Raw genomic sequence first — 14,416 nt, 5'->3', positions numbered from 1 at the left:
CCTCAAGGCACTGAAGATGCCATTAATAAATTCATACAAAAAAGGCAAGACCTACAGCAATTGAAAAATACTCCACCAAAATACCAAGTCCTCGAGACTAGCCTATCTCTGGGAAGAAAGGCTTATACATGGTGGATGGTCTTAGGAAAAACGAAAAAACTCATAGGGAAAACAACAAATCTGGCTGGGCATCACTCGTTTGGCACACTCAGAGACACTTGCTACATCAATTGGGGGATCAGTCGCTTATCTTACTCAATTTGCTCATAAGGCCTTGTATTCCTCTTGGAGGGTGTTTAGCTCGCCCGCAAGCTCTATTACGCGCTCCTGAAGCCTCCTTTCGCGAAGTTATGCCTTTTACTCATTGTGGTGAAACACCTATGATGGCACCCAATGTCATGTGATGTGTTGCAAAACCCACTGTCATGTGTTGTAATATTAAGTTCACACTGGGTCACGACATGTGTCACTGTTGTATAGGGCCCTAGACAATTTGTAGAATCTGCCTCCAATTCAGTGAAAGAGTCTAGGGTTCCCCATAGATTGGTTTTTTCGTACTTAATAGGAGTCCTCTTTATGAAAGAAAAGAAAGAATGCTTCAAGGTTAGTCCATGTATGAATCACAACTCTGAGTGCACACACATGACAAATGTGGAGAACAGTGTCCAAAGAGCATAGCTCAACCAAATAATGTCAAACCAAAAAAGCCCAATAGGAGCTATGCATCGCATAAAGCACCTGAGTCCCAAACAGAGAGAGCCAAACCACTGAGTCCTAGATACTGAAGAAAGGGGAATCTCACAATCCCCAGGCTGAATGGACTCCTCAGCAGAAAGACAATGCGGGCATGACGAGTCAGTCCAGAACTGGACCTCCACTGCTTTACTGCAATCCCTCCATGAATAAAAAGCCAAAAGAAAAGAGTGATTTTTATATTCCAAATAACTTCCAGAACCTTGAAGCATTCTTACTCGACCAAGATCTAGGAATTCTCAGAATGTACATATCATACAATGACCTCTACACACTGTGTAGCTATCCTAACTAGATAAAGCTATTACCTTCCAAAGGATTTGATGAGTATGGCAGACTTACAGTCATGGAGATGAGACACATTGTTAAGAGACTCTAACACTTGTAGAAGATATCCAGATGACATGGGCGATGCCAGAGCTGTTAGTACTCAGGTATCTTGGTTTCTTATAAGGCATTTCTTAAAAACTGTGATATGGCATAAGTCCATGGTTGCATATGGATATCTCAAAATTGCCATGCCTGTTTTGAAACTTCATTGTGATGCATATTGTGAGGATTTGAAATTAATATTGTGTCTCGTTCTTGTGGAAAAACAAGGAAATTTCATTCACTTTTATGTTCATATTTTTAAGTACGCCTTTTAAATTTTTCAATCTCAAGATATCATTTATAATCTCTGGTGTGTCTACAAATACAGTCTGAAGGCTGAGAAGAAACGAATGGTCGCTGCAACCACGAAGTCCAGTGAAACAAACCGAGATTAGTAAGCTCTTCATCGCTGTCAAGAGCTCCAATTGTTTTCAAAAGTTCCACTGAATTTCGAACCTGGAACAGATTGATGCACAGATCAGACAGGTTAACAAATCAGGCAAGCAACAAGTAAAGTCATTACAAAGTCTGTTACTTACTGATAGCAGATCGGGTGGCTGCAAAGCTCTTGACAGAAAATCTCCAATAGATCCCAACTCCAGACTTTTAATTTGCAGACAAAGAGAGTGCAAAGGAGTTCGAAGGAGCTCAGGTTGCTGATATTCAGCAAATGCTTCATACACAGCCTTGGGATACAGATGGTAGCACTGACCAGGCTGAACTCGGCCAGCCCTCCCCCGCCGCTGCAGTACAAGTACATACTTAAACTTCTAAGGATTGTTTTACAAAGAAAAATAGGCTACAATTTCCCACAACGCATTAAATGCAATCTGCGATGAGTCATTCTTATCATAAAGCATGCATTTTTCAATTCAAGGACCGGCCTATATCAACTGTCTTAAAAATGCACCATAGCAGCAACTTAAAATGTGGCATACATAAAAAGCATGCATTTTTCAACTCCAGGGCAGGCCTATGTCAGCTGCCTCTAAAATGCAGCACAGCAGCAACTCACAATGCAGCATAGCAACAATCTAAAGAACTCTTACGATACAGAATAGAAAACCAATTTGATGAAAAGCCCCTAAAGCTCCCCTGCCCCCCTTTAATAACCCACCTTACCCTCTAACTGAGAATCATTGACAAAAAAGGAAGAACCCACTATGAATCTGACCAGAAGGGAGACAAGTAAGAATGAAGAAATGCCTCCTGATATGCATGGACAAACGATAGTAAGAGACTAATCACAAACTACTATAGGAGAGGTTATATGCTTTAAACATAGCCACATTGAGTCGTAGCGCTACATGGAGAAAGAAGCTCATGTCTCCAAGGTGAATGTCCCATCGATCGGCCAAGAAAGTTTAATAGCCTGTCTTTGTGGGAGCTAGTAACTTCTCCAAAGGTAGACTATGAGTGGCACCACATTAAATGCATTTGTGGAAATGCCCACAATGTAGTATAAGGGGGAACAATTTGTCTACCCAAATGAGTCCAAGGTAAACAACCCTATCATTCTAAATGGAGGAGATTTGAAATGGGTTATAGATCACCTAGTTCCCTTTCCAGCCTCCACCATTTCACCTTCTGCGCCACCGGCTTCACTTCTTATCTCCACCATCTCTCCATCTTTGCCATCAGCTCCCCTTCCACTCTCCACCATGTCTACCTCTTCCATTATTCTAGTACACCTAGGTTCCAAAGAGGAAGACACCTCGATATCCTCAACAATCGTGCCCATCTCATTCAAGGGCATCCTCATCGTCATGGGCATCACCTCTTCGTCTCACATTTTTGAAAGTCTAGGCAAGTCTGTCACTCTCATCTCTTCCTAATTCAGTAAACCTTGATCTTCTAGGTTTACAGTTTTCTACTCACTCACTTTCACATTGTGACAAGAACGTACACCTCACTTTCCTTTCATCCTTCAATTCTACTGCGACACCACTATCACCGAAATCCCACTAGTGTCTTCCACTTGTGCACCCACCTTCCCTATCCTCATACTTGGGGTATTCAATTCTCTCCTCTCCACAATCTTCCAGTGGACATCTTTAATTTATACCCCAATGCCAAACCTCACAAAAGCCACAGATTTAAAATCAACAAATTCGACACAGACCCCCTTCTTTTCGCCCTCTTCCATTACCTCACCACCCACTTAGCACCATCAAAGGCCCCCTTCCTAGTCCCATCTCATTACGATGCTCTTCTCTATCTAATCCATCTCCTATGCAGAGCTTATTTATAGACGCACAAACGCATACCTGGGACACTACTCACTTCTCTATTCTGTCTTCAGTACAACCCGCGCCCAACACCTGCACCCCCACACCACCCCATACTTCCACACTCACATTCGCTCCTTCCCCACCACTGATCCCACCCCACCTCCCCAATCACATCCTCCACCACCTCTACATCTCTTGTCATTCCATTGCCTTCCCTTCCACCATCCACCAATCCCCTTCCACCATGCCCAACTTGCAACTCCACAAAAAATGCCAAAACTACATCTAGGAAGCCTCCCCTCCATCCTTCCTCACCACAGAAGCAGCCTCAATCCACTTCGACCAATTCTGCTCTACCCTCTTCTGCTTCTAGAGATGCCGTCCGTCATTCTACCCTTCCATCCACCTCTTCCTCTCCAAAATGGTCCATATCATCATCCTGTCCACATTCGACTTCTCCTCAAACCTCTACACCTCATCTCCTGTCTCCACCCATCATCACACCTCCACACACTACTCCCTGATCTTATCAAAGATACCAATTAGAGGTTCAAAGACACTCTCAATTCTTTTGCACCACCTTCTTCAAACGTACTTCGTTGCGTATCTTTTCATGTGCCCTCTCCCTACACTTTCACTGCTTTCCCTCTTTATGACTCCACACGTCACCAAGCGAATGCTCCTCCCCTTGCCCACAACACCATCCATCACCCCACTTTCCTTGACCCTCCCCCAATCCCACTCTACAACCTTCAACTTCATTTTCACCCATAGCTCAAAACGTGGAAGTTGACCTCTACGATGAGAATATCCGCTATCTGAATCACCGCACTTTCAGAGCACTTAGCCCGATGCTAGGCCTAAGTGTAGACACTTAAGATCAAGCTCTAGAGTCCAAAAACTCCAATTCAAGACACATGGGATGCATGCATCAAAGAGCTACAATCCTCCTACGTGGAATGGCAGTCATCAACACTCCATGCCACTGGAAGGAAATTTTCTCTACACGACGTGCCCAAGACCAAATTACATAGCTTGAGTTCATTACCACTATTATTCTTGAGGATGATATTCCTCCACCACCCTCACTGATATGCTCGTTCAGGTCTCGCACGAGGGAGATTGATAAGCCTCACCACATCTCTATTTCTTCTTCCCTCTTCTCCTACAACAGTCCACACTATGAGGAAGGGAAGGGGAGTCGGATACAGCTCCATAACACACACTCGTTCAGGTCTCGCAAATGGAGGAGATTCATCAGCCTCACCACATCTCTATTTCTTCTTCCCTCTTCTCCTACAACAATCCGCAATATGAGAAAGGGAAGGGGCGTTGGATACAAAGGATGAGGATGAGGATGAGGACATTGAGGATACTTATTTAACAACTTTTTTTGAAACTCCCCTAACCCAAAAGGAGTTTAAAAAAGGCTTATGGAAAGACTCTTGGAGAGGATGAGATTCCAATAGACTTTTGCAAGGTCTTTTGGGACCTTGTAGGGGCCTATGTCTTGTTGTTGTGGTAGGAGAGACTCCTAGGGCAAGGATTACCTTGTCATGTAAATGGACGAAGTGTAGATGGCTTAAGTGAAGATAGTGATGATGGCCCGCAAAATGATTACAACGATGAGGGTGACGAGTCAGATCGATCAAAAGGGGTTTACAAGATGATGTAGCCTCTTTATTCATTTTCCTTTTCTTTTTAGTATTTGTACCTCAGTTCCCATTTGAGTTCAATTGGACATTTGGTTTATCTACATCAATTTCAAAATATTGCGGTGCATTTTGTGGTTCGCACGCAAGTGCATCCATGAATCCGTGGAGTGATCCGGAGGCACAAATAGCAACTACGAGGAGTTCCATTGTTGGACCTTACTCCAAACAAGCAGCACACAATTCACAACAACATGGCAGCACTCCACGCAGCTCGGGGCAACACGCATGTAGCCCGAACAACCTAGCACACACGGTGATTTGCAAAACTCATCTTTCTTCAATTCCAACAATTCAGGAGGGCTACTAGAAATGGTGCACTCCCCCAAAAACCGCCTCTGAATTTGGAAATGGGCACACACATTAAGATTTTTCTATGCATTAGCGAGTTTTGATAGCAAATTGAGATTTGAGACAGCCAATTCTTGCTTAATTTCACGTTTGTACACATTTTGAGGTGACAAATAAGAGGCTATTGCATTTTGTGTACTACTACACATATTTCAAAGCAATCTGAGGTGTTCAGCAAAGGCTGTTTGCAATTCAAGAGGTACTGCTATTATTTTCAGTTATACAGCATTTGGGAATGGCTCACAGAGACAGGCTGACACGTGCACACTGTCATAGATGGGAGCTGATAGCGAGTATCATTGGCTGGTACATATGGACAGCTAGGTGCAGGCAGGCCATAGAGCAGCAAACCAAATCAGTCTTGGTAGTCCCCCATAGAGTGGCCAGCTAGGCCGATATCCTTGTATTTTTATTTTGCACCCTTCCTTGGGGAGTCGTTTTCTTCTTGGTGTCCGTGTCACTAAGGAGTAATAGAATGTTCTTTCTCTTTTCTTCTTTTTTAAAGTATTTGGGAGTAGCACTTGTTTGCAGGCGTGACTTCAAATAACATAACTCATGTGAAAGAGTGGGTGCTATTCACAAGAAAGAGCTTGTGAAGCTTGTTGAAGGCACATCCACAAAGCCACTCACAGATGCCAAGAAAATAGAGGATTGCAAAAGATGGACAAGCATGTTTATTCTCACTGCACATATTCGATTCTCCGCACTCATTATATTTGTGAGTGCAGAAACATCAACACAAGCATGGAAGATATTGCATGATAAGTTTACATCTCACCAAGCTTGAGAACATTATCGAGCAGTTGGCAGCTATAGTGAGAAGATGGAGGAAAAAGACCTTATGCCAATCACTTTGAATTCTCTGGCATCACCATACAAAAATCCTCTCCAGCTTCAACAGGGATCTCATGTCCAGATGCCGTCATATCGAGAAATTTATGGTTTACTCCATCAGAAAGAAAAACTCCATGGCCATGACCAAGCTTTGCAATCCATGGACCAAGGCAAAGGCAAGGGTGAGGTTTTCAAGAATGCATCAAATTCTCATACAACTCATACGAGAAGAGGGGGTGGTGCCAATGCACATGCCAACCATAATGCACAAGGTTCAAGCACTGGATTTAAGTTATCCAGAAAGGGCAAAATGCAATTGTGTATAAAAAGGGAGATTATGCGAATGAATGCAGAAAGTGTGAAGCTAGCTTCCATAAAGAAGCATGGTGGAGAATCGTCCAATTATCTCTTGAAACAATGAGGTCAATCATGTACACCTCAAAAAATGAATGTGCCTAAAAGGGAGAGCCAGCAGAAGGAAAATCAAAAAAGTGCATCAAGTGGGGCAGGCAACAAATGTGGATCTTGCATTTGAGCCGGATCCCAAAGCAACCAATCAGGTAGCATGTAATGCCACCTCATACAATACTTCGTAATCTACAGCAAATGCCACCGTCCCACACCCGTTGGAAGCTCACTCCTCTATCTTTAGCAAACTTCGAAAGGGTGCATAAATCTGTGAGTGACACAATCTCTCCATCTTAAGTCTAATCACATCCAATAGGGTTTCTGCAACATGAAACCATATTGAATACTGGTAATGATCTCCCACAAAGAACCCTCTAGTCCAGCCTAGTATTCTTGTATGGAGGGTGTCATTTAACCTTCAGGACAAGTTTGCCCACAACCTGGAGTAAAGAAATCCACTCTGTTCCCTCATCTTCAAAAAAACAAAGATTAACCAGCGATGGATATCCATAAAGGCCTTTCCAAGCAATACTAAGATGCATTTCATTGAAAATCCAAAAAGTGAAAGCATCTTAAATGTTTAAAGTTAGATTAAAAATGCTATTTTGTAACTATGTCCATGGATGGTTGGATATCCTCCTGAAGGACAGACCTTACTTGTGAGGTTTAGAACTACAAAGGCCAGGCAAGATGGCTTCGGAAAGACATATCTAAAAGGGGCAAAGATTTTGATAGGCAAAGACCTCAGACATATGCAATCAGACATCAAAGGGACAGCCTAAGCATGCTATTAGATCCTGTTCAAAACAGGAACAGTGAGAGAAATAAAACAGTCGTACCCATTCTTAGTGCCACCTAACATTTTCACATTTCATACATTGCAAGAAACCACCACTATAATTCTATCAAAATTCATACTCTGAATTTTCAAGAATTCCTGTGAAATGTATTCCTTGATTTCCGATAACAGTTCATGTTAGCTCCTTACTAGTTTACCACTGCTGACCGCAGATTGTAAACTGACATCCCAAACACTGGCTAATTTATTAAAAGGGCAGGTATGGCCTCTAGGACCCTGATATACAGTTGTGCCTTTCTGAGAGGGTAGGTATGCCCTCTAGGAGCGGTACATACAGTTGTGCCTTTCTAATAACACCTTACCAATTGCCAATCAAAGCTTACCTCTAGTCTGCTTGATGGATTTACTACTGCTAAATCATAGCAAACCAGATAATATACTACCCACACAGCAGTCTAATTTTATACAACAAAAGGACTGGAGACCATGTCTTTCAACAAGACCAATGGTCCACCCTCAGATGTTGGATCAACTAAACCTGTTAATGCCATTAAATAGAGGGATATGGAGGGCATTAGGAATAGGAATTCAATAATAGCACTTACTTGACGAACAGAAGCCTTTGATATCCAGGATGGGGTTAAGCATGGCGTGTTGTTCAATGCATCATATGAAGTCTCTTTGGCCTTTCCACAATCTATAACAAACACAACATCATTGATTGTGATACTTGTTTCTGCCAAGTTAGTGGCAAGCACTATCTTGCGTACCTTCGGGGATGGGCAGTCAAATATTAGTTTCTGCATCCATAAAACCCAAAAAATATATATCTATAAGAACTTGCTTACATGATTTCACAGGAAAGAAAAGGGTTGCAAATGTTTTCAAGTTAAAACTCGTATGTAGACAATCTCAATTACGAAAACAGCAAACCATCAAAAGCATGAGTTCCAGAAACTGTTACCTGATCTGCACTTGCCATGGATCCATGGCATGGTAGCAGCAAAACCTTATTAGGTTTACCAAGCACAGGGTTCTGCTTTAGATGATCTCTCAGAGCATTGATGTCTTCCCAGCCTGTCATGAACACAAGTATTGCTCCCTCCATTTCATGTTCACAAATGTGACAAAGTATAGCCTCAATAAGATTAAATCCTAAACATTCAGGATTCCATTGAGATAGTGAATATTGAGTTCCACCACTGTAATCCCGAAAGTCTGCATGTATTAATGCATCCTATGAAATACCACGACAACAAGAGCATTAAAAGCTCAAATTCCAAGCATCATACAAGAGAATCAGAACAGTTCTAGAAACCACAAAGAAACATTGTATTACTGAACCGTGCCACCAAAATGAAACTTTTTGCCATAGATTTTTTACCTCAGCCAGGCTAACAACGGGATTTTTCCTACTTCTTTGAATCTGCTTTTGCATTTTCCAAACTTTATCCTGACCATAATAATCAATTTGATTTTGTTCAGTGAATCTATAGCCTGTCAGCTCCAAAACATCCTCCAAAAAATGTGATCTGACGGGATATGTGACACCCTATCCACACAGCAGGAAAAGCATCATGTATAGCATTAGTAAGGTTAAACATTTTAAAGAATAGATGCAATCAACAAACCTATAGATCCTACAGAGTTCCATGAATCTGTATCATAAATTCCTGAATATCATGTTCTCTGTCAATCCAGATCAATTCAAATATACCTTTCATGTTTTCTATTGGTCACTGCAACCACGATGTATGAGAAAACAATACCAAGCCTAAGAAAGATCTCCATATAGTATTCGTGACTATAATGAACTGAAATTTTGTGACAGCTCTTAAATCAACAACAGCATAAAGACTTTGCAAGGCATTCATAATATTCTCTTTTATTACAAGTACATAAAAACAGCACAAGGTCAAAAATATTGGTATATTTGTGCACGTTGTCTCACACACACACACACAGAGAGAGAATTAAATTAAGTTAAATATCCACCACACCACAAAAGAAGAAGGGAAGGGGGGGGAGGACTACAACAACTTGCTAGCAGAAGGGAACAAAGATAAGCCAAATTACATACATGAACCACAAGGATCTTTTGGCGATCATCGCCACTGCATTTGACAATTGCTATTAAATAACATGGAAGTGTAGAGTCAAGTACCACATACTGGAATATGGCACATTGGCGCACCATCAAAAAATGAGGAGAATAGCTTAGCATTCAGAGTTGCACTCATTAGCACAACTCTAAGATCCGACCGACGACGTAGAAGGTCCTTCAGCACAATCAGCAAAAAATCTACAGTAAATCAAAGAGGTTTGTTAGTCACAGTAAGGTTTCTCCTTACAACTCTGAAATAATTGATACTCAACAAAAGGTACAACAATAAGCACCAAGAGCTGGATGTTTCTCACAACAGCCTCCTAGAGCAAAAGCTTATAGTAATGCTAATCTACATAGTAAACACAGCTACCTTCATTCATGCCACGTTCATGTATCTCATCCACAATCACATGGCTCACTCCCTTTAGACAAGGGTCCCCCATTAGCCTTCGCAACAAGATACCCGTGGTGCAGAAGAGCAACCGTGTAGCAAGTCCTTTCATTCCTTCCAAGCGAACTTTATATCCAACCTTGAAAGTTGTATGTGAACAAAATCCTAAATTAGACAGGCTACGAAATGGAAGGATACACAACCAATTAAACATAGATAATGCAGAAGCAAATCCAAAGATACACTTTATGAAAACCACTTAACTGCTTTCATAAGCAGAACTTACAGAGTCACCCAACTGCTCCCCTCTCTCTGCAGCAACTCGCTCTGCAACAGATATAGCCGATATCCGCCGCGGCTGGGTACAAATAATGTTGCAAGAACCTCCACGACCAGCTTCAATTTCAGATTCTAGTATGTATTGGGGCAATTGAGTTGTTTTCCCACATCCAGTCTCTCCAGAGACCACCAAAACCTGCAGAGAGCTGAGATTGATGAGATCAACAGCTAGCAGCAATGTTCTAATGCTAATTACAAATTATGTTCTCCTTAATAAAGTAAATGCTTATAAGATACCTGGTGCTTTTCCACTGCCGCAAGAAACGAATCGCGTTCCCTAAAAGCTGGAAGTCTTTTTCGAAAGGCCATCAATTCGCATCCTTCAGATGATTCCTGTATGCCACTATAATGTGTCACATTGTATTGACAAACACAAATACAACTGTATGTATCAAATAAACTTCTAGCAATGATAAGCTGTCAACCTGCCAGACTTTTTGTTTCTCCAGAAGACGCATGCTTCTTTTGAACAAAATCTCATCAGCAAGGGAGCTTGGCATTGAGAGATCCTCTTCATCAAGATCTGGCTCGAGAACTGGAGACGCAATCCTATCATACAGAGTTGTGCAAGCAACAGCACCAATTCCCTGACTATCCTTAGGGACCTTGGTTTCGAATAGTTCTTTGCGTTCAAGATGTTCTTCAAGTATTTTGTCGACAACCTGGTGAACTGCCAAAGGAATGGACACCTAAAGGGGGGGAAATCAGTTGCAGAGCCTCAATGAAGTTTCAAATCAAGTGCATCTTCTCTGATCTGCTTAGAACATAGAATAGATTGCTAACCTTCCGAACTGGGCGTTTGTCATCCATGTCTGGTCTGTAATTAGGCAAAGGATCCTTGCTGAAGACAATAGCTTTTCCATAAGACTGACTGCAGGAACAAACAGATAGGTTACTATATCAGCTAACCAGATGGCAAGCTTCAAATAGAGAGAACACAGCTTCATGTCAGCACTAAGTTTGATGCTGCGGTATGAGCAACTGAAAGTACCTAAATAGGCCCATTCTTTTTGCAAGTGATGCAAGATACTCATAATCACGTTTGTCCCTCTTCTCGTGGGTTACTATTTCGCGTTCTATAGGGTTACGAATAAGCACATTCAGCTTCCATTTCCATCGATCTATGTTTGCATAGCTTCGGCAACCCTGACAAGCAACATTATCCAGGGTCATTACAACTGTGAGCATTACTTTTCTGTTTCAAATTATTGATTGCTCCGGGTTTTGCTGTGCTCAAATCGGGCATTTAGCACACATTGAGAATTTACAATTGTGTTCTTTGAAATTCCCAGGCCCTAATCCCCCTAGGGGGGAAATATTATCTCTCTCTCTCTCTGTCATTGTGTCTGGTTTTTTTCAGTCTCATAGACCCTTTGGTCTGTTGTAGACGTTAATGCACTTCCACCCCCCTGCAGACGCTCCCCGAGCTTCTCTCTGAGCAGCTCTTTCCGTGCAGCAGCCACTTGATTCCTTCTGTTGCCTCTCCCTCCTCGCTACTGATCTCCCCCTACAGCCTCCCTCATCTACTCTGCCCACCCTTGAGTTGGGCTGAAACCCCAGCCCAATCCCAGGGATAGCTCTAGCTAGGGGGCACAATCAGATATCATGGCCATGGTCTCCCGAGGCAGTCCTACAATTACCTAGGGGCAGTTTTCACAGGACCAGTTTTCACAATGATTTGTCCGATACCCTGATCAGACCTGCAGCCATGTATGCAGCACCCTTCTAGGAGAGTGATATTCATGGAAAACACGTGTTCTTGGCATCACCAACCACACATGCAAAATCCATCACTACATCGTCGAGTATAACATGTAGCTCAGTATTAGTCATACTTCTGCTACCATCCTGAACAGTTTGCATACAAGTGTTTGTATTCTTCTTGGAGGAAACCAAAACGTATCATCCAATGAGTCATCAAGAATACAATTCACTTCACCCTCCATGTATTCTTTCATACGAACACTTACCCACTGAGCAAGACCTCTATTTAACATTTTCACTACGACAATTCAAAGCAAGCGTGACCTCTAAAGTGTCGTTCAAGATGAGCATCGATCACTTTGTCAACATCATCTTGCATATATTCTACCTTACCCTCATCACACATAGGGATGTTTGCACGCAATCAACCCCTGTTGAGCAATCAACCCCTGTTGAATTTACATGACATGATCCATGTCTCTTGAGCAAAGGAGGTGGAATACTCATGATGCTCAAGCGTTATCTTTGACTTCACTGAATGTGATCAGGTTCATTATCCCTCATATCAGGTCCTATCGGACTTCTAAAGCTACCTGGGATATATTGGAAAATATGTGTCAAGCTGCAATGAGGCTAGAGTCTCATACTTGCGCAAAGAGCTTGATAGCATGCACATGGATGAGGGTGACGCTATGCAGGCTCATGTGACAAAAATTCAAGATTTGCAAGAGCAACTCTTGAACTTTGATGAGGCCATTCCAAACTCACAGCTTGTTACCATTACTTTGAACTCCTTGTCGGAGTCTTATCTTTCTTTTCATATGTCTCTCAACCTTTTGATCCGAGGAAATCATAGTTGCCTCACTTTTCAAGAGTTGGTAGAACTCTTCTTGCAAGAGGAGCAAACGCCAAAGAATGTGCCTTCACATTCATAGTGGGAAGCATTCTTTTTCAGCAAAGCAGATGAAGGGGTCCCCAGGATCAGACTGGTGGTTGAGTCCCTCCCATAGTTGATCCTACTAGAGACACTCGAAGGGGGCACAGTTCGCCAGCAAGTGGAGATTTTTGGGTTACTAGGCCAGTGTGTTCGTTGTAGATAAATGGGTCACCTAGCCAAAGATTGCCTCCGCCCCCACCCCCGCAGAGCAGACAGAATCAACAGGCCAGACCCAGCACCCCCCCAGACAGGAGCAGCAGGAGTCTTAGACCCCCTAAATGACCCCCTCAGAAGGGGACTGGACCCAAGTTAAGAAGAAAAAGAAACCAAGCAAACAAGCCCACAAGCGTCGCAGGCAGAGAGAGAGAGAGAGAGAGAGAGAGAGAGAGAGAGGGCTTTTCGAGAGGCACCTGAGGAGGAGCAGTTGTTGAAGCCCTTATGTGGAGATCCACCTCCCCCAGCGCAAGGGGCCACTGCCCAGCCAGAGAATTCTCCCGTGATGGAGGTTCAGCGTCTGCACTCACCCTTGCATCAGCAGTGAGCCCCAGGAGCTCTTGACGCTGAGATGGCGGAAGCTGCAGATGTTAGCCCGGCAGCGGCTGAGAAGGAGCGAGTCCAGAGCCCCATCAAGCCTGATCAGCAAGGTGGGCCTGTGGTTGCCCTTACTCCCCCCCACCCCCCTCCCCCTCCAGATCTCACTCCCTCTCCACTCTCCCACCCTCCCTCCTGGATTCCCCACGTCCCTCCCCCCCCTCCCCCTCGCCCCTCCTGCTATGGTCACCCTCACCACCCCTCCCCTCCCTCCCTCTCCCTTCCCCTTCTGCCCCCCTGTCCACCTCCTTAGTAGGTTCTTCAACCTCCCACCCCCCTGCCTCGACACCCCTGCCAGCAGGCAAGGTTAAGACGACATCCCCTTCCGCTTCCTCACCACGGCATCTGGCACAATCGAGGAGGGAGCCAGAGGGAAGGGACTCGTCCTCCCAGTCAGCAACTCCCAATCTCCAACCTGGGCATCCCTTACCGTGGGACTTATGGAGATTGGGACCCTGGAATTATCTGGAGATTCTGGATCTTACCCTCTACCCCTGGAGGTAACGCTTGTGGTCTTGCAGCCCCGGAAAGGGGGTTCGATTAGCGTACTGGGCTCCCAGACACACCCAGTTTGGAGATTCTAGTTCGCATCCATAGGGTTGAAGAAGTGGTCCCCAGTGGTGTTTGATGCTATTATGGGAGATCAGATTTCACAGATGATGGACGAGTGGATGGGGTCACATGGACTCGACCTTTGGCACACCCATGGTGCAGACGTGAATTTTCAGCTGGGCTTCATGCAAGAGAAGCCGATGTGTGGTTTGGTGGTAGGAGTTATCAGATTGCCGCTTGAGGCAAAGGTTGATCCGGCATACTACTAGCCACTCCAGAAGTGTGCCGAGTTGTTCGGGGTGAAAGTCTCCTTCATGATGAAGTGGGCACGGAAG

General features: G+C 43.7%; 1 protein-coding gene across 2 annotated transcripts in view; it reads right to left on the bottom strand.

Moving 5' to 3' along the window:
* Positions 1-14,416, bottom strand: part of LOC147892899 (DExH-box ATP-dependent RNA helicase DExH3-like) — a 68,235-nt gene that overhangs the window by 41,322 nt on the left and 12,497 nt on the right. For both annotated transcript variants that reach the window (XM_087387096.1, XM_087387097.1), the window contains exons 2-13: positions 11,289-11,443; positions 11,081-11,168; positions 10,723-10,986; positions 10,535-10,630; positions 10,245-10,433; positions 9,938-10,097; positions 9,632-9,762; positions 8,845-9,012; positions 8,425-8,697; positions 8,066-8,260; positions 1,665-1,868; positions 1,512-1,581 (exon numbers count right to left, since the gene is read on the bottom strand). In XM_087387096.1, coding sequence (XP_087243222.1) covers positions 1,512-1,581; positions 1,665-1,868; positions 8,066-8,260; positions 8,425-8,697; positions 8,845-9,012; positions 9,632-9,762; positions 9,938-10,097; positions 10,245-10,433; positions 10,535-10,630; positions 10,723-10,986; positions 11,081-11,168; positions 11,289-11,443 — 1,993 coding nt within the window. The remainder of the gene's footprint in view (positions 1-1,511; positions 1,582-1,664; positions 1,869-8,065; positions 8,261-8,424; positions 8,698-8,844; positions 9,013-9,631; positions 9,763-9,937; positions 10,098-10,244; positions 10,434-10,534; positions 10,631-10,722; positions 10,987-11,080; positions 11,169-11,288; positions 11,444-14,416) is intronic.

The sequence above is a fragment of the Dipteris shenzhenensis genome, chromosome 16, assembly GCF_047967505.1.
Source record: "Dipteris shenzhenensis isolate YYH24624 ecotype China chromosome 16, Dip_SZ_1.0, whole genome shotgun sequence".
Taxonomy (NCBI): Eukaryota; Viridiplantae; Streptophyta; class Polypodiopsida; order Gleicheniales; family Dipteridaceae; genus Dipteris; species Dipteris shenzhenensis.
Note: the sequence above shows the minus strand (reverse complement) of the source record. Positions and strands in the feature narration are given on the sequence as shown.